The 20,256-nt window shown below is 54.6% G+C and overlaps 1 protein-coding gene across 1 annotated transcript in view; it reads right to left on the reverse strand.

The window, feature by feature from the left end:
• The window catches only part of ONECUT1 (one cut homeobox 1), a gene marked incomplete at both ends in the record, with an annotated part of 31,944 nt that extends 28,960 nt beyond the window's left edge, over positions 1 to 2,984 (reverse strand). Inside the window, one exon of the mRNA XM_079698907.1 lies at positions 1,880 to 2,984. Coding sequence (XP_079555033.1) covers positions 1,880 to 2,984 — 1,105 coding nt within the window. The remainder of the gene's footprint in view (positions 1 to 1,879) is intronic.
• Positions 2,985 to 20,256: the final 17,272 nt, after the last annotated feature.

The raw sequence follows: 20,256 nt of genomic DNA on the forward strand, positions 1-20,256 counted from the left end.
AGCCGGGCTCGAGGCTGGCGTGTGCGTGTGAAAAAGCACTACCTTGGACGCTGGCATAGGCGTATCAGTCTGGGAGAGGAATAGCATTTTCTGCCGTCCCTTCCAGAACTTCAGCTGCCCTCGGGTCTCGGTCTACCCATGGGATGGGGGCAATCTGGTGGCTGCACAGAAAGCTAGAGAGTGGAATTGCGGGAGCCCCAGAGGGTACCCTGTCAACCTCTTTCTTCCCCCTCCCGTCCCCTCACCCCAGCCTCTCCTGGCTTCTGGGCTCAGGCTGCAAGAGTCCTCGTGGGGACTTTGGAGCCAACGAGCGCGGGGTTGAACTGGAAAACCTGGTGGGGCAGAGGCTCAGACGGTGCGGAGCTCCAGCAGGGAGGCCACAAGAACCCAGACCCCAAGACTGCTTTGGGTCGCATCCGGCTGGAGTGGCAGGCTCGCGGGGACGCCGGCACCCGCTTCCCTCTAGCTTCTCATTGGCCCGCACGATGTGGGGGAGGGGGCCCTGGCCTCTTGCTTTGATTTTAGACTGTGAAACGGCTCAGCGCCCACGGCTCTGCGCGGATTGACTGTCTCTCGTTCTCCAGGGACGAATTAATGGAGAACGACCAGTTAATTAACAAACCCTCATTCCGGCTTTTACCTTTTTCTTCGCCAGGACTCAGGCTAGGGCGCCGGGCTGAGATTGGGTGGGGGAGTGGCAGCATGTACCCCAGGAGTCAATCAACTCAGCCCGGGTCTCATCAAACCGAGTCCACCCTCGGCTGCCCTTGGCTCTACCTCTCCGCTTGTCCTCCGCCCTAGGGGGTCACTGAATCTGCTTGAAATCTCCCGTGTGATTCAGGCTGGGGTCAGTTGTCCCCTCCGCCGGTGGGCCGGCCAGAGCCTTCCCCTTACCTTGGCTTAGAGAGGCTGGGGGAACTGGGCGCTGTGTCTACGCAGCGCCGCCAAGACCTTCCCGCTCAACTCGGAAACACCAGGCCCTCGGGGTGTTTGGGTCCGGAGACCTCTGCTCGAAGACTTGTTTTTTTCCCTCACACTCCCACCCCCTGCATGGGGATTCAGACGAAAATTCATGCAGAGGAATAAAACAAAATGCGAAGCCCTAAGCGAGTCGGCAGCGAAATCGGTCTCTGGGCTAAGCTAGAAGCTCCCTTGTTGGTGAGGGTCCAGGCCGCCCTCACCTGGACCTTGGCACGATCTGCCTTCCTCTCTACAGCCGGTCACAAGCGCATAGTGCGTCCTAAACCTTACGGAGTGTCTGCGCCACACACCCACCGCCGCGCGGCTTCGGAACCTTTGCTGGAACTCCCAGAGTGCGCTCCCCACCCTCCAGCCCCCCACCCCGCCCCGCGTCACTAAAGTGAGCGCGGGAGCGGGGTCACCGCAGCGAGTTCAGCTAAACATTGGCGGGCAGCTCCCGCAACGCTCCAGCACAGCGCCCGGGTATGTGCCAGGGATACTGGCTGGCAGCACCTGCACGCAGTTCCACGCACGCGTCGCCTCTCTCGCCCCACAAACCTGGAGTGCCAAACCCAGAAGCGATGCACGGACCGTATCCAGCCACGTGCTGGGATTTCTTTCCTCCTACGGTCGTGCGAGCTTCCTGCGCTGTCTCCCAGCACAAATGCTCCTCTGCAATCACCCAGGCCGCGCTGCTCAGTTCCCGGAGCCTTCCATAGCCCAATGCACTGAGTCCTGGAAGAGGCTGTCTGCTCCCTGGAGCCACGCTCTGGCTCTTCCAGGCCTAGGGACGCCCCTCTCGGTGAAAGGAGGACGGGATGAAGCGTGCACAAATCTCTCTCCTTCCCTGCCTCCTTGGGTCCCTTCAGCTTTCCCAATACCTTATCTCCCCGCGCGCCCAGCTCCTTGGCCTGCTCACCTGCTAAGCGGAGCGCCGACATGCGCTGGAACTCCGGCTCCTGCAGCCACTTCCACATCCTCCGGAAGGTCTCCCGGCCGGATTTGAGTTTGCTCCAGGGTTTGGGGTTGCGCAGCAGGTCCGAGAGGGTCCCTTGGGAGCGACAGAGCACCCTCTGCGCGAAGATGGCCTGTGGTATGCTGTAGCGCTTAAGCTCGGTGGTGATACGCTGCGCCACCTCTTTGGTATTGATCTCTTCCATCTGCCCTGAATTACTTCCATTGCTGACCTGCGCACCGGTTACCGAAGGGTTGGGCTCCCGGGCCGTGCCCAGGAGTTGCCCGTGGCCCTGGGCGTTCAGGTGGGCGTGTGGGTGGTGTGGAGGAAGGCCGTTGATGGGAACCATGCCGGCCGAGGTGGGCGTGAGGTGCTGCTCCCCGTGACGGCCGAGCATGGCCGGGTGGTGGGCTTCGAAGCCATTGGGGGTGAGCATCTTGTCGGTGGGCATGGCGGCGCCCGGGTGGGCATAGTGGGGGAGCCCTTGCTGGGAGTTGTGGATGCCGCCCAGACCGGAGCCGGAGAGGGGAGAGAGGCTCTGGCCCATGCCGGCCACGTCCTTGTGATAGGGGGTATAGAGGTTATTCATGGAGGCCAGCCCGCGCTCGTCCCGCATGAGCGTGAAGCTACCGCTCACGTTGCCTGCCAGGCGCTGGTGGTGGTGCGGGTGGTGGTGGTGGTGGTGGTGGTGGTGATGGTGGGGGAACTTGTCCGAGACGGTGGAGATGGGCGGCAGCGGCTGCAGAGGGGTTAAGGTGGTGTAGGTGGTGGGCATGCTCATACCTGGGGGAGTCTCGCAGGCCATGGTCATGGTGGGGTGCAGGGGGCCGGCCAGGCTGTGCTCGGGGGCCCGGTGGTGGTGGTGGTAATCGCCGCTGCCGCTGCCGCCGTCCAGCAAGGACGCCATGCCCATCGAGCGCGGGTGCGCGGGGGGCAGGTGGCTGCCGCGGTGTGCCACGGAGCTTCGCGCGTGGGGGCTACCGCCCAGCAAGTCGGCAGGGGCAGGCACCGGCTCATGGCTCACCCCGTGCAGCTCCCCGATCGCCTCCATGGTCAGCTGCGCGTTCATCGTGATCTGGGCGAGCGGGCGGCGGACACAACATCGATGAGGCCGGGCAGAGGCGGCGAAGGGCGCACGCAGTCCGGTCTTCACATCGGCTGCTGGCGACTGCTGCCTTCCTTCCTTCCTTCCTCTCACTGTGGGGCTCTGTCTCCCTCTCAGTGTGTCTCGCCTTCCCTCTTGTCCCCACCTTCCCCTCTGCGTCCTCGGCTTTTTTTTTTTTAAATATTAATTTCCGAAAAGGATCCGCGCCGTTAGGCGAGCGCGGTGCCCCCAGCCCGCCCGCCCCCGGCCCCCTCACGTCCCTCTCCTTCTTAGAATTGTGAGGCCCCCGGCTCCCCTGACGCACCCCTTGCGCCTTCCGCGGCTGCTGCCTGCCCGCGCCGCTGGCCAGCTCCAGCCATGGCTCGGTTACTGTTGCAGACTCTGTGACCGCTGTTCCGCCGCCGCCGCCGCCGCGGCCCGCCCTCACGCCCGCCGGGCGCAGCGCGCAGGCGCGCGGATCAGCCCCGCCCCCTCAGTCCCCGCGCGCGCGGCCCGTGACGTCCCCGTACAAATGAAGGTGGGGGTCCCAGCGCCGCTCGTAAGGCGCTGGGCTGCGGGGGGGCGGTGCGCACGTGCGAGTGTCTAACGTAGAGCGCGATCTGGGGCTGCTACCGCAACCCTGGGAAACTTGGGTCCCTCTCGGCTCCCTAGCTCGGGTGGGCTCTCTTCCCAGCCCTCGGCCACACTTGCTGGGCTCGCCTCCCGGGTGGCGCAGTATGCCTAGAGAGCCATCGCCCCTCTCTCCAGTTGCTGCCTCCCGGTGCAGGTTTCCCGGGGAGCCTCAGCTGGTGTCATCACTCCTTCCACCCTGGCTTGTTTCCCGGGAGGGCCTCTGGGAGTCCACGCTCTCCCCATCTTCAGGTTCTTGGCCTTTTGAGGGGGAGGGGAGCAAATATTTTAAAGGCCTTGGTCAACCTGGTGGCTGTTGACCCGACAGCCTCTGTCCTCCCTGATAATTCTCTGCCCACCCTGACTCTTCCATGCTCTGCGAAGAGGTGAGCTTAGTGCCAAGAGTCCCAGTCCCGGCCATACCTCGCTGTCCTCCTCCGCCTGGGTCCTTCTCCGGCTCAGCTGATAATTAAGGCGGCGCGCCGCTTCGTGAATGACTCGGCGTGTGTGTGTGTGTGTGTGTGTATTTTGTGAGTGCCCTGGTGGGTTCCTATGTTAACTCGTGGGTTCTGGTGGGGCCGCCGAGGCTCGGGCTGTTCCTGCGGTTTCTTCATGGCCCTCCTGGTAAAACACCAAGAGGCCGCTGCTTGCGGGAAGGACTGACGCCGGCCGGGTGGACCAGGCGCGCCAGTCTCTTCTTGGCCCATAGGGACGCCCTCTTCCCGGCGTCCCTGCGAGAAGCCTCCAGATTTGAAAATCAATTCAGCTTCGGGCGTAATTGTTCGCTTCCCACAATCACGGTCCAATCCGGAATCGAACCTGGTCCTTGGGCCTGGTGGGGACGCGTGGGGAGGCCCCCAGTGTGGGACGTATACCCGGCCGCCACATGCCGCGGCTTTCTTTCATTTACAAAAGAAAGGGAAAAAAAAACATAACAAAAGGCAGAGCGTGTCCGCTTAGGTGCTTTCATCCCTCAGAGAAAGGACAGATGTGCCCATTGTCCAGCCCTTGGCAGTTATGACCCGGTCAGCGCCGAGCCTCAGCCCCGGGCGAGTGGTGGTCACAATGGGGGACAGCTTCTCAGAATCTGGGTATATGGGTTCGGATATGGAACAAAGTGTGTGTGGCCAAACTCAGACTGTATGTTCCTTTCCTGGGGCACCAGGTCGGAGCCCACCACCGGTGTCTCTGCTGGGAATGTTCCCAGACCCTAGGAGAGGTCAGGGTGGTGGAATGGTAGTAGTAGTGGTGGCTGAGTCCCTTAGGCAAAAGCTTGGGCCAGTCTATCCTTGGGGGAAACTTCTCACCAGCTAAGGCATGAGCAGGCAGGCCAATCTCTGCCCAGGTCCCTACCACTGCCTAGGCAACATCAAGATCAAGGTAGGTCAAGGCCAGTGGGTTACACTACCTGCCTTCCTTGAAAGTGGTCATGTCCTGAGATCGGTTAACCTGGTTGGTTTCATCACCACGGACATTCCTGTTTTGTCCAAACAATGCCTATGGAGGTCCTGGAGATGGGGGTCCATCTCAGTGGACTTAGCATCAGCTTGTGCAATGAATATTTAGGAATTTAAAACCTCCAGAGAGTAGAAGGTCTTTGGGAAAAATACAGTGACAAAAAGGAACTCAGAAAACAAAATTACTCTATTTAAAGTTACTCTTGTATCTACATCTCTCTAGTCATACATACATATACGCAAGCTTAAAACATATTTTCTGCCTAGTGGATCACAATATGTTGGTGGGAAGCTGAATTCTTGGCTCCGTATTGTTTCTGTTCTCATTTCTTACAACATAGAGCATGTAGCTCTTATATGAGACCAAACAATGGGTTAACGTAGAAGGCAGACTTTGAGCTAAACCGTTTGCCTCCCCCCCATATTTTAATCCCCCTGAAGTGATCGATTTGCCCTTATGACAACTCTCTTTCCCAAAGGCAGTTTGTTAAAAGAAAGAAGTAAATACCACCAAATGCACAAATTGTTCATGGTTTTCTCTTTGTGTAACTAATTAGGGACTTGATCCTGGAAACGCTCCTTCATGTGAGGCTCTCAGCTGAGCCCCTGGAGTCTACCTGAAGAGGGCTGGGATCAGGTGAGCTTAACTCCCTCCGCCCCCCCCCGCTCCACCCCCCATGAAAAGGGGGCCTGGTTCAGTGCTGGTCCCTAAAGGAGTAGCCAAAGTAAAAATCTGGATAAGTATTGTATATGGTGGACTAATGTGAGTGCAGGACTTGCTTGGGGAGTTTGCAAATCTCCCTAATCTTTCTTGGCTGTTCATTCCTTTCATTTAACCTTTGTTTTCTTGTAGTTGACTGAATTGCAGTAATTTCTCAGAAACATTTTATTCTTATTCAGTGTCTTGGAAAACTTTCCTATTACTAAGAATGTATGATGGGTGGGATGGATGCTCTTAGGCCTAGTTAGGGTGAATGCACATGTATGTGTGTGTGTGTTGGGGGGGAAGGACAGGAGGGCTAGGATAGCTTTTTGTCATTTTGTCCCTCTCTTCCCTTCCCTCTTCCACTGCCCAGCATAACATCAGGTGCACTATGGAGGATTAAAGAGGCCAGGGAGGGGTCTCTTGAAATTACTCAGTGGGTCTAGTGTATGTGATTACAGGATACTGTACAGTTCTTTATCACAGCCAAGAAGCCTGAGGGGAGGGCTCATTGTCAGCTGGTTAGATTTTGAGTAGCTGCAGGGAACTTAAAGAAAAAAATAATGTCAGTCACCACCCCATTTCATACATGTATATATTTAAGAAAAAGGGAAATAAGACTATGGACTGGATGCTTGTGGCTGGCAATGTTTTCAGTGTGGAAACAAAGATTTTAGACTACTTATTTTGTAGTTGTTGGGGTGCTGCTGGTGGTGGTGAGGCAGGTGCAATCCTTCCTATTCTGGGTGGGCTAGAACTTGCCAGGTGACCCCACTAGGCTTAGAAAAGAGAATGAGAATAAGATCTTTCCTCCAAATGCTGGCCACACAAGGTTCTTTGAGAACCTTCCATCAGTTTCAGAGTTACTGCTTTAGTGCTCTTTGTGAGCAACAGAGATGTAACATATGGCCCAGTCCCAGTTTTCAGGACCATTCCAAAAAACTGTTTCTAGCCCCTCTGAGCCATCAAATGTTAACTTCCGGTATGTTGACCGCACAAACAGCAAACCTGGGTGTCAGGGAAGATTCCCTCACCCAGGGCTCCACGGAGAGTCTGACACCTTGGCCAGGGCCTCAGAATGTAACTCACCAGCATTTCTTTCTTTCTTTCTTTCTTTTAAAGCTCTTTTTTAAAAAATTAATTAATTAATTAATTTTTGGCTGCATTGGGTCTTTGTTGCTGCAAGCGGGCTTTCTCTAGTTGCAGCAAGCGGGGGTTACTCTTCGTTTCAGTGCGCGGCTTCTCATTGCGGTGGCTTCTCTTGTTGCGGAGCAGGGGCTCTAGGCGTGTGGGCTTCAGTAGTTGTGCCACGTGGGCTCAGTAGTTGTGGCTCGCAGGCTTTAGAGTACAGGCTCAGTAGCTGTGGCGCACGGGCTTAGTTGCTCCGTGGCATGTGGGATCTTCCTGGGCCAGGGCTCAAACCCGTGTCCCCTGAATTGGTAGGTGGATTCTTAACCACTGCGCCACCAGGGAAGTCCGCTCACCAGCATTTCTGATGCCTGTAGCAAGTCTAGAATTAAACTCTCGGTGAGGAACCATTCCTTTGGTGTCTGGCACAGTAGGGCACTTGATAACTGTGGGTGAAGGATTTGGTCCTGGGTGCTTCTGGCCAGGTTTTCCTGTCTTCTTCCCACCTCTGCAGAGTTTTGTTCCCCCCCCCCCAGAAAATTGCTATTGGCTTACAATGGAACGCCAAAAAGTTCAGAAGAGGGTGGCCTGATGATTCATTATTGACAACTGTTAAAAAAAATTAGTCAATGGCTTCTCTCCACTTTATGGGGGCCAAGGAAGCAGTAATCAATTATTCTAGCCCTCTTCATCAACCTTTGACCTTCATATACTTTTTATTCATCTGTTCGGTTTCCTTTTTTCCTTTTTAATGTAAATTACGGCTTTTGCTCATAACAATATTTTTTTTATTCTGTGTTTTGCACTCTCCTTTGTTCCATCTCCTAACCACACCCTCCACATCCCAGAGAAGACGCTCTGGTGAAGAGCTCTTTGACAGCTGGTGCCAACCCCAGAGGACTCCAGGTTCTAGGAGGTGCACAGGGCGGTCGGGGCAGCGGTTCTAGGACCTCAGACCCCTCTGGGAGCATCTCCGGTTACTTCCATTCTTGGGGCATCCGATAAGCTAGAGGCGGCTTCTCTTGGACTTAGATTCGTTCCAACGGTCGCCCACTTCGGCGAGGGCTTTTCAAGGTCTCCAGCTGAGAGCGCTGAAGGGATAAGGGGTGTCCTGATGCCGTGGGGCTTCGGGTGGGGTCCAAGGCTCCCAGGTGGAACACGCTGGCTTCAGGACCCCGCTGCGGACGTAGCCAGCTAGATGCCGGGGCAGGTGACCTTCTCTGGCCAACCCTTCAGTGGATTTTCTTTCTTGGTCTTATCTTTGTACTGTTGAAGTATATTACAAAGGAGACCTATCCGGGCTGCGGGGTGGGGTAGGGGCAAAGAATTTACCAGATTTGGGGCGGTGGTTAATGCTCTTCCAGTGCCTCCCTTCTGGGGCTCTACTCTGGGTTAGCCGCGCGCCGCCGAGGTAGAGAATGCCAGGGCTGGAGGCTGGGGAGGCCAGAGGCAAGGGAGAGGGGGGCCCTTTCTCTGGAGCAGATCAAAGCGACCCGAAGTGTGGACAACTCAGAGCAAAAGGGGCGGGCAGAAGGCACAGTGGGCTCACGAAGGTCCCCAGGTGCAGCAAGCTCCGGACCTGGAGGACAGGAAGGGCGGAGGTAGCGGAGTGCGGGCCAGCCGGGAGCCTGAGGCAGAAGGGGCGTGGACCCGCGCCGACAGCCCCGGGCCGACTGCGGCCTCTGCGGCCTGGCGCGCGGCGCGTTGGCCGATCTCTTCCGCAGCCTCCCAGGATAACGCCGACCCCGGCCCGAGAGCAGCTGCCCTTGGGAAGGAAAACTCTTTAAACAAATCATTTTGGTGTCTAATCAATTAGTGTTTGCGAAGTCAAGTACCATAGATTTAACAGAATAATCATTACGGCCCTTGTCTTTATTTGACCTGCAGACACCTAGAAGATTTAAAAATGAAACGCCGGTGTTCTGGGCTCCCCATCCCTTGCTTGTGCCTCCCTCCCGGGCTGCGCCGGGCCTTGTGTTTTCTCCAGGCCGAGCCTCCTTTTTCCCTCCCAACCTTCGTTTCTCCTTTCCCCTTCACACTTTCCACACATTTCCTTTTTATCTTGCCCATCCGGCCCTGTCCGCCTTGCAAGTCTCGGCCTCCTCACCCCTTCACCCTCGTGGCTGGCACGAGATGCAGCCTCTGGCTGTGGGACCCTCCGGCTCTGGGCGAGCGCCTGCCCGAGCGCCATTCCAGCGAACGATTATGGAGTCGTCAGTCTCTCCCCCACCCCCATCGCCGCCCTTTAACCCTGAAGCTCACCCTCTTGCCCCCTTCTGAACGGTCCAAGGCCCAAGGGATTCTGTGCAAGCCCTACAGGGTCGGTGGAGCTCGGAAAAGACCTTCACCTTGATGCGGCGGGACCTTCGTGTGTGAAGGTATCTTGCCCCATAAATGCGGTGACCCAGGGCGCGGGAGGGGGGTTGGGAAGAAAAGCAGAGTGTGTGACCTTAGAACCCCTCTCTCCCAATGGCAGGGTGAGGCGGCAAGGCCTGCGGGGGTGGGGGCGGGGGCTGGGATTGGGTGAGGGAAGACGACCCTGGGGACCGATATGGGGGGAGGGGCGTTGTCTCTGAGGCACGCTTCTCAGGGCCGGGCCAGCACCCAAGGTCCTGAGTCGGGGCCGGGAGGGTCTCCAGGCGTCTCCCTCCCCACCTCGTATCTTTTTTTCAGGCCTAACGGTGTAGATGCATGTTATGCATGTACTTGATGTACTTGTGTAGGCGCAGGGGCTGTGCTCCCCTCCAAGCCTCAGGCCACCGACTGGCATGTGCGAGTCCCCAGCCTTGGGGACTCTTGGTCGAGACCCAAGGGGATTGATGGGATGGTCACCAGGGCCAATAGACCTGGAGGCGGGGCTAGGAGGCTGTGGGGAAGATGCATGGGGGGCAGTGAGGAACTTTGGGTGTCAAGGATGCCTCCACCTCTCAATTTCTCTAATCATCATTTAACCCAGCAACAGATTGAGCCAGACATACCGGGGTAGTGGGTTGGTTAAATAAGCCTGTAATTCTAAAAGGAGGGGGGAGGGAGAGCAAGCTGGAGTTGAGGTTGTCTCCTCCCTACACTGCCAGACCCTGGGGGATCTCGGATGCCCATACCTGGGTCTGGATGGTCTTGAGCCCCTGGAAGTGCCTCATAGTCCTGAGCCTCCAGCACTCACCTGAGAAAGGTCGGTCTCAACAATAGATGATTACAATGTACTTGACTAATGCCTGCATTTCCCTGTTTAACATACATTAATCCAAGTAACAAAAAAATCAATATTGCTAACAATATGGCAAACAAATCCTAGTCTCTCTCACACAAAACCTCGTCCGATCGTCTGATCTTCAGTCACTCTGACCCACTTGAATTTTGTTATCTCTTCTAGCCCACTGGCAGCTCCTGGATAGCCTGGAATCCAGACCTGGCTTTGAATAGCTTTTCTCTAAAAATTATATTTTTTCCCCCCATGGGGAGTAGGGGGAAGGACTTGGGACCCTCCCAATCATAGCCTCCTCCCTCTTGGAGTCCCCTTGAGGACTCTGAGTTTACCTAAAACTTTGTTTCTTCTGCAACCATCGAATGCCCAAAGTCACTGCCCAGTGATTTTGGATTTTGTTGTTTTCTCTTCCCAACAACCCCCCGTCCCCGCCCACCTCCACGGGGCAGCTCTCAGCCCCTCGGAAGGCTGCAGACCCCATACTCCTCTCTTCCAGCCAATCAGCCCCCACCCTTAACACCCTTCGCTAATTGCAGACAGTGGTTCCTGGGAGTTTATTATGATTCTTATTATGATTATTTTTTTAAATTAGTGTTTTCCACCTGGAAGGAACAAACCGGAGGGGCTGGCTAATGAAGGAACTTAGGTTTGCAAAAACACTGTAAATAATTTAGTATTGTATTTCAAGGAAAAAAAATAGCTTTCTTAAATCATCCCTGCAATATAAATTGCAGACTTACAGTATGGTCCTGGTAAGTCTAAATTTTTAAAGGAGCAATATTCAAAGAGACATAGATGTCTGTATTAATTATTTATTCGCCGGTGCCTTCCTTCGTTTCTAACTTATTATTAATTAGGCGCCTCTAGTCTTTCGCAGAGCGCTCCACCGAGCCGGTTGCAGCTTTAAATATGAATTAAAAGCAAATCCAAGCTACTGTAATGCGAAAATTATTCCGTGTCTTGCATGGCAGAGATGAATAGCCGCGTGGATCAATACCGTGAAACTCGGCTCCGAACGACAGGGTTATTGATAGCTTATATTAAAGATGTTAATGATGGAAAAAGGAAAACAACGGCCCACCCGACTTAGAAACTTTTTAGCCGCTGAAACCCCGCAATGAAAACGGGAAGGGGGCAGGAATCGGGCTTAAGTGTAATAAGAAAATTATTTATGAAACCGGATGAATGACTTCAGAGCCTTGATGCATTTGAACCTAACGCTCTCGGCTCCTGGCGGCCCCGGCTCCAGCTGGGGAGACCGCGAAAACCCCAAGCCGCGGGGAGCTGGGGGCGGGGGGTGCTCCGCCAGCCTCTGCAGCCTCCGGTTTGCCGCCCACCTTCCCCCGGCCCCCGCCGGGAGAGCCCTCTGGGGCGCCGGTCGCAGGCGCTTTCGGAAGTTAGTGGAACGGGGCAGGCGCTAGGCTGGTTCCTGCTGTCCCAGCAGGGATGGTGAGGCAATCAGCTGGGCCCGGCAGCACGGACTTTGGCTCGATTTCTTCACTGGTTCTCTTGGCACCTATTCCCACAGAGGAGTTAAATGCTTCGGGCTTGAGGGGGGCACAAGTCTGACTCTGCACTGCCTCCCACCTGACCAAAGCTCTTCGGATCCCCAAAATGCAAACGGGTGGCTGGTGTCTGAGGGGTGTGTGACACTTTGAAAGAAGAGAAACTGCTCTAAACAGGGCAGGAAAGAAGTCCACTCTCTTCCTACGTGCCTCAGCGTGTTCTTTACCAGGTACGGGGTTTAACTGGGCCTTGGCATCCAGCGCCGGGCAAGCAAGGGATCCTTGAGGCTGGGTTTTTTTTTTTTTTTTTTTTTTTTTTTTTTTTTTTTTTTGTGGTACGCGGGCCTCTCACTGTTGTGGCCTCTCCCGTTGCGGAGCACAGGCTCCGGATGCACAGGCTCAGCAGCCATGGCTCACGGGCCCAGCCGCTCCGCGGCATATGGGATCCTCCCAGACCGGGGCACGAACCCGTATCCCCTGCATCGGCAGGCGGACTCTCAACCACTGCGCCACCAGGGAGGCCCCGAGGCTGGGTTTTCTGGGCGTGGGGAGCAGAATGAGCACGCTGGTTTGGGCCCCATCCTCTTGCAATTCGACCTGGGCGCTGCCCCCTCCTATGCTGGTCCCAAATATTGACCCACTCTCCCTAGCCGAGGGCCACTGAGTGGCGGGGGCGGGGAGCGAAAGGTTAACTACTGACCCTGGAGGACGGCGGAAAAGGTCAGAGCCCTAGGGTCACTCGAAGGCCCGAGGTTCCATCCCCCTCTGCCGGGCATAGAACCGCCAGGTCCCCTCCCCCCAGCCAGGGTCCTAGGCCCTTGGAAGCAGCGGTGGGGGGCGGGGGGGGTAGGGGGGAGAGAGTGACCTTTGTCATTCACCGCGGAGGATGTGGGGGGCGTCGGCGGACGCTGGGTTAGTAGGTGGGTCTCAGTGGTCCGTGTGCCCTGAGTCCAGCCTTTTGGATTGGAGTAGGAGCTGAGGGTTTTTGAATTTGTTCTGTGTTCCAGGAGGGAGGAGAAACCACCCGGAGCTGCGGGAAAAGTCCCAGGTAGTCCATAGAGCAAACAGTTTCCCTCTTAAGGATGGGGTACTTTTATTTTTTATTAGGTCTTTTAAAATCTATTTTTCCTTTTTCTTTTCCTTTCTTCCTCTCCTTCACCGTCCTTTTCACTTCTTCTTTTCCCTTTTATTTCTATCTTCCCCCTCTTCCTTCCGTTTTTCTTTCCTCTCCACCTCTTTTCTTGATTTCTTCTTTCCTTCCTCTTTCCACCTCACTCTTTTCTTCTCTGCAGCTTTCTCCCCTCATTCCCTCCCTCCTTCTCTTCCTTCTAGAGCTAGGTGGAGGCCTGGCCGATCTCTCTGCACCTTGAGACTTTCACAAGAGAGGTGCCAACTCCATTTGGCATCAACATCAAATATAATATTGTTTTTGAAAAAAGAAAGAGCACCAGTATTCGGAGAAATCATCCATGCCTCTGAGCCCTTTGGCAGTAACTGGCATCCCCTGACACTTCTCCGCTGGGCCTTTGCAGCAGTCCAAGATTGGCCAGCTCAGGGTCATGCCCCTTTCCTGAACTTGGGGCTGCTGGGAGAGTGCACTCTCCTTGCTAACGCTCCTCATGGTGTTGTCTGGGCCCCTGACATCATCAAGATTTTTGGGGTTGTTGTTTTTATTTTTGTTTATTTGATTTTGATTTTGAAAAAAATTAAAGTGTATTTCTGAGGCCATAACTCCTAAAAGCACCAGTTGAGCCTTAAATCTGTCCTAGGGCACCAGACGAGGCCAAGTTGAAACCATTATCTAGATAATTAGACAAAAACCAAACTTCCTGCCACCCAGGAAGAGCCCCCTCTCAGCTACCTGGCTTCAAAGTCCACAATCAGCTATATGTAGTGCAGTCTTAGAGCCATACAATCTACCAGCAAATGGCCCTTCCTCGTAAAGGAAATACAACAGACACTGCGCAAAATCACTTGATTCTGGAAAAAATCAATATCGAAATTAGGTTTATTGTCTGCTTATATGATTAAAAATGACAAAGTGTTGCCTTTTATTTTCATAAAAAGACAGAAGTCTGAATAAAATAATTTACTATCGAGTTCTTCTTGTTTCATTTGCCTGGTAAAACCTGAAGGAGGCTGAAAAAGCAGTTGGGAGGTGCAGTGGCCATGCCAGAGGCTCCCTGGGCAGGGGTGAGCTTTCCATCGGAGGAGATGTGTGCTGCTGTGTGTGCGAGGAGAATATATTTCCTAATGTCCAGATTGCGGCAATGCCGGGCCAGCTGGGTAGTTCTCAGTTCTCCCTCATTCCAAAGAAATGCTCGGTCATCTGTCACTTGCCCCTACCCTCTTTAGCTCAAACCTAGGTCCCAGGTCTTTCTTCCTAAAATAATTATCAGGATTGCGCTGCTTTAGTGGTTGCACAACTCCGGCAGCGCCAGGGCCTCCCTCAGCCGTAGCCTCCCAGATCCCCATCGAGCAACCCTGGATCTTCGATCCTACGAAGCACTGCCTCCGTCTGTGTGTGTGTGTGTGTGTGTGTGTGTCTGACCCACTACTTGGCCCGGATGGGGCTCCCTCCCCCGGAAGGCTCGCGGGGTTCCAGAGCCAGGGCTGCAATCAGGAAAATGGGATTTCCGAAACCACTGTGGGCTGGATTCTCCAAGTGTGGCCGGCGGGGCGCGCATTCGAGGAACACGACTGCACTGGGCGCGCGCGCGCGCGCGCGCTGGTTACACCAACGCCAGGGTTAGCTATCTACATTAAAAACAAAAAGAAAACAACAGCAACTAAAAATCCACTGTGTGAATCTCAGCGTAAATACCCCTCCCCTATCCCCCCATCCCCACAAGCCGAGTTAGAATCTACTCTCATCTCTAGGCCGCTGCTCTTGGGTGAGAGTCCAGCGTGCACAGAGCATGCTGCCACCCCGTTACTACCTTGTTCTAGAACAAAGTAGCTCCCAAATGCGCGAGGGTTCATGGAGCGCGGCCCTCGAGAGAGTGCGAACAGTTTCACGCACACTTAGCACCGTTAGGAAAATAACTGCCAAGACGGATCCCTTAGAGCCCCAACTGTGCCTTCACCTTTGGAGTTGGAGCTGTTTGGCGGGCTGAACACGCCGACTCATTTGTTAAAGTCGGTAATTGGTTCTCCTTTTGTTCTGGAACCGAGGGGACTTATCTCCTGGTGGTTGTGGAAATGAAACCCAACCGAACCATCTCCTCCACTGAGTCCCCATGGGCATGGCTTCTCCAAGGTCGTCCTTGCCTTCTCTTGGGGTCGAGGGCTTATGGGGTAGCAGCCGTGGATTATGTATTACTGGGAAATGTGAGAGGCCCGGCTGGGCGCTGACGGCGGGCTAGCGGTGGTTGAGCCCCACCTGCTGCCGGGCTCGATGTCTCCCTCTTCGCCCCGGTAGTGTCAGGTCAGCACACCCTAGAGTCGGGGCACTTTTCATGGAGACGCCCAAACGGAGGCCGCGAAGGCACATGGGTCCAGACACGCAGGTCCGAGGAAGCCACCCTGGGGAGGCGGAAGGCAGCCCGAGGGTTGAGACGTCGGGTGGTCCCTGCTGTAGGGCAGCTTCGGGTTCCTTTCGGCGTGAAGGCAGATTCAGCCACTAGCTTCTTGGGGAACAAACCTGGCCTCTCCCGGACCATGTCTCCAGCCTCTTTTTCCTACCTTCGTCCCTCTTCAGCCTTGAGTGCCCTGGAGCTGCTAGCCCTAGGGTCAAAGGTCAGGCCTTCACCAGGCCGGGGGTGGGAGAGGGCACCTCCTCGTTCAGGCACTGGCCAAGTACGCGAGTCACCCGGGCTATCATTCGGGGCTGGACGCCCATTGCCAACTAAAGAGAGAACAGATGCTGAACTCAGAGCTCCCTTCTCCCGTACTTAGCCCTCTTTAATGACATGGGGTCTTGAAGTGGATGGCAGTTTAATTTAGAAAATTATATCAAGACTATAAAGTCACTCATCTGGATATTTTAGGAGTTTTTTTGGGGGGGGCGGGGGTAATGATTTCCGTAGGTGTCCACCTTGGGGTGGTTTTGAGCACAGGATTGATCACAAGAGCAGGCTTTCATTGCCTTAACCCTGACCAGAGCTAGAAAGAAGTTGCCAGAAGGGGTCCAGGAGAGGGAAACGAATGCCCAGCCTCCTAAGAAGGCAGATCTGTTCCAAAGGGGCCGACCTTTCGCAAGAGTGGGGGCAAGGCAGGCAGAGTAAAAAGCAGATCTCTATGCATGTTCATGCGGCTCAATGTAATGAACACATCTCCATCAATTCCTGGAGGCCGAGGGCTCAATTTACTTGGGTTTTAGCCGAGGAATGTCCTCAGCCTCAGCTCTGACTACAGAGAAGCCAGAGTAGTTAGAATTCTCTCTCCAACGAAAGCGATGGTCAATAGAATTCTCGGTATCAAATGAGCAATAATTTGCTGTGGCTACATGCTGGATAATGAAAGATGTTAGTGGGATCAATAAAAAATGAAAACACTTTTACTTACATCTTGAGTTACTGTTTTAAGAGAGTGAGAGGGATGCAACAAACCCAAAGCTAGGCTCAGAGCCTCTCCAGACCCCCTCAGACCCACAAAGCTCTGTTACCACCAGACAGAGTCTTTTTGCCACCAGGACCTCTAACTTCCAGATTCTGTGCTCACAGGCAAGTAGGTTATTTACATCAAATTAACCCCTTAGAATCTGGTAATCGTTTAACTGTCAGGATTTAAATTTTTTTCTTTTTTTCTACAACCAGAAGTAAATCTTAAATTGTTTTCCATCAGAATTAAACTGGTTGTAGTTTATGGAAAAAGTAGGAAAGCACCCCAAAGCTGACTTGTCCTTTGAAATGCCTCAGAATGTGCACTTGACCGACAAACCCAGGAGTGCCTGTGTTCTTTGGTTGTGAATAAAAAATACACAGGTAAAAGAATAGATTTAATTCCTTTCAATTTGTTATGTGTGGCCATTAAATCTGAAAAATTCAGACCTTAAAATTGCTCTTTCCAGACCAGTTAATACCCTCATCTTCTTTCATAATCATTTCCTCTGTTTAATTTGTTTTCAATTTGCATTGGGTTTATTTGTACCTTCCAGTCTGCTTTTCTCACCATCCAATCCCCAAAGCTTCCCTACATGTCTGGTTCTTAAGAAACCTATTGCAAGACGATCGGGAAAGCATTCTCTCTCTATATATATATTTAAGATGCAAGACTAAAAAACATCCCGAGTGCTCTGCATGAAACAGGCGCAACGAAAAAGCTCATGGTCAGACAGCTTCCAGCACCCGAACCGATATGAACAAAGAACATTAGGAAATCTGTGCTTCTTTTCGCCATTAAAGGAAAAAAAAAAAAAAAAAAGACACGAATTTAGCTGCTGCTTTAAGCTGTCTGACCAGAGAAGCTGTTTCTGCCATCGAGATAACGGTCAGTGCTGCAAGGACAGTGGCCTGTGATCATTCTTAGCAGGTTTGGGCTGGATTTGGAGAGACAGCCAAGCAACCTGGGGGATTTAGAAAGCGGCAACCGGCCTAGGGAACTGTAGACAAGTTCTAATTTGGGGATTTCCTCGGGTCAGTGACTCTGACTAGCTGCACTTCTACGACGCGCACGACAGCAGGTGCGGTTCTGCCGCTTCACGCGGCTTCGCGGGAGAACCGCGCACAAACCGCAGACGCGCGCTCGCATACCCGCCACCACGCTGGGCACGCCTGGATTATTTACACCCTGTTTGGGAGGCCTCCTCCCCGCCCTCATTTGCTACTTTAAATTTGCCAGGAGGACTTATTAGCGGCCGAGGCTGTGAGGGCAGGCTGGGAGGGGGGCGCCCTCGTTCGGTTCTCTGGCCGTGACGCGGCTTCTGCCCTCCTCCCTCGGCTCCCACCCTGTTTGCGTGGCTACAGGCTCAGCAGGACCAGCGACGCCGGGCCCCAGGAGCGCCTGCCCCGGCCTACCCCCCACCCCCACCCCCGCACGCGCCTGTGAGACTGGCTTACCCTGGTGGGCGAGTCGCGGCGCATTAGCGGATTTCATGGCAAGTTGCTTCTGTGACAAGTGATCAGGTTCGCGTTTAAGGATTTGACCCCTAGGAGGGAGGGAAGCGAGAGTCAATCTGCGTAATTTCAAATGAGAAAGAAACCGGGAAACGAAGCGGGGAGCCCAATTTCTAGTCCACTAATTTCCCCCTCCCACGGATCCTATAAGCCACCCCCCCCTCCCCGCCCCCCTCAGCCAACGCACAGTAAAAAAAAAGTGATCCGCACACGTCGCCGGTGATACCTTTTATTGCTCTCATTTTAAAGACAGGGACGGGATGGCTCCCTCCATGAAGCCTTTCTCGGCAGCTCGGCCCCGGGCAGGTGGGTCAACCAGGCAGCTCCAGGGCCCGCAGATTGCTGTAGGGTCGCGAGGTGAGGGGTGCGGAAAAGAGAGACCTCGGGCTTCGTGGCAAACGGCCCCCTTCGGCGCCCGGGGTCTGAGCTAGGCGCACAAACCCAAATTCCCTCCAGCGTCTTCGGCTCCATCTTTAAGTCCAGGCAAAGATCAATTCTCCCTTTCTCTCGCACGCACACATTTGCAGCCATAAATAAACAGCTCCCAGCTAAATCAGGAACCCGAGAAGAGAAAGAGAGAAGAAAGAAGAAGAGAGAAGGATGAGATCCAGAGCAAGGGTCTCGCTTCTCCCGGGCGCCGTATGGCTCTTTTTGGTCAGGCCAGTCTTGCATTTGGGGTTGCAACTTGCATTTGAATAGCTGCCTGGGCTTGTTATGGACCCGGGAAAGCACTGAAAGGGAATCACTATGCAAATTGTCCCAGTTACAATCGAAAGGTTCGATCTCCAGGAGCTGCCTGACGGAAGTTGATGTCAGCTATCTATGCATTAGGATTGCATTACCGCCTTCGCCGGCCTCCTCAACACCCCCGCTCGCGCCTGCCGGGGAGGCTTTTTTTTTTGCTTATGTGTATATTTCCCTCAGTAATTTAAAAAGAGAGAGAAAGAAAGAAGGAGAGAGAAAGAGAGAGGAAAGAAAGAAAGGAAGAAAGAAAGATAGAAAGAAAAAGAAGGAAGGAAGGAAGAAAAAGAAAGAAAGAAAGAAGGGAAAAAAGGGCTTAAGGTGGCTGTGTAGTTGGTTCGGGCCTGGGAGGCCCACGGGCGGAGGGGAGGAGGTGCGGGCAGAGAGGACGAGGGGGGTGGTCGTTCTTTTGCAGCAGGTGTTGATGATGCGTTTGAAATCAAACATTTGGAAACGGTTTTCTAGCGCTTTGCAGGACTAGGCGGCAGCGAGGCGTGGGGGCGGCGACGTCTGCCTCCGCCCGCCTGCTTGATCCTACAATGCCGGCTGCGGATCAATACCCGCTCACTGTAATCCCAGTAATTGTAGGGCTCGCAGCTTTTATTTTAAAGAAATAGGACACTAGGGCGCGGGCGGGCGGCTGAGATAGCGCTGCTGGACCTTGGTGCCTCCGGGCGCCTTTTGGGGCGCCTATCTTTTACCCTAGAGCCCCGAAAGCTCCTCGCAATGGGGTGGTTTCGGGACCCCAGCGTGCGAACATCAGCGTGGCTCGCGTGGCCTCCGGCAGGGAATGGCGCTCGCCCGAAGGCGCTCGTGGTGGCTCAGGGCAGGACGCGTACGGCAGGGCGTACGGCGTGGAATCCGACTTTTTCCGGACCTGATCGCCGGCCCAGGAGGGTGGGAAAGCCTGTGGGTGGGCATCTTGGGCTTGGACGCTGCCCTGTTGGCCTCAGGCCGCACGGATCCCAGACGTTGACGCTCGGGGCCCCCGGTTGCTGTAATATGGGCCTTCCGGCACAGACGGCGAGAAGTTTCGTCCCTTTTCGGCCGCCTTCCAGGGCTCAAGGCCTAACTTGGGCCTACCCTGTGTCGGGAGCTTTGCCTGGGAGGCCGGGAAGGGCGCTATAGGATCCAGAGATTTTTCGCCTGCGCGGCCACTTAGACCCTTGGTTACTCAGGGGGTGCGGGGCCGCGCCTTTGGCCTAAGCCCACTGTCCCCGCCGCGCCAGCGGGCTGCCTGCTGCCTCTGCCGGCCCGCCCCTTGCTGGCAGGGCCGGGGCAGGACCGCTGGGGCCTGGGGCCGCAGCCCCCGCGCGGCTGGCAGCCCGCAGCTTCTGGCGCCCCAGAAGATGACCATCTGTCATTCAATTAAGGTTTCAGGGCAGCTGATGGGGGAGCCAGGGTCAGCGACCTCAGGACAAAACGGCCTGCTGCCTCGGATAGGAGAAGTTCAAATGTTAAATGCAGAACATTGTGCCCTCTCCCAGTCCCGGCCCCCACCCGGCCTCAGGTTCGGCCGGTGGACAGCAGCGGGGTGAAGGGCAGCGGTCATTAGCACTTAGATTTCAGCTCTGGGCCGGGCTCCTTCTGTTGGGTCATTTTGACCGGAGAACCTTTAACCCTTTCACACCAGCCCGCCCTCTAGGGAAGGCCAGCTTGTCTGATGGAGGAAAGAAAGAGGGTGCTTAGATGCACCCACATAAAGAGGGTCAAATTGTATTTCGGGTCACTTCTTCATTGGAGAAGAAAACCTACAAGGTAGAAGGAAAACAGTTCATTATAGCCAAAACAAACTATAAGATCTTAATAGTTTTATTTTTTAATTTTTAGCT

The sequence above is a fragment of the Hyperoodon ampullatus genome, assembly GCF_949752795.1.
Source record: "Hyperoodon ampullatus genome assembly, chromosome: 3".
NCBI classification, from domain to species: Eukaryota; Metazoa; Chordata; class Mammalia; order Artiodactyla; family Ziphiidae; genus Hyperoodon; species Hyperoodon ampullatus.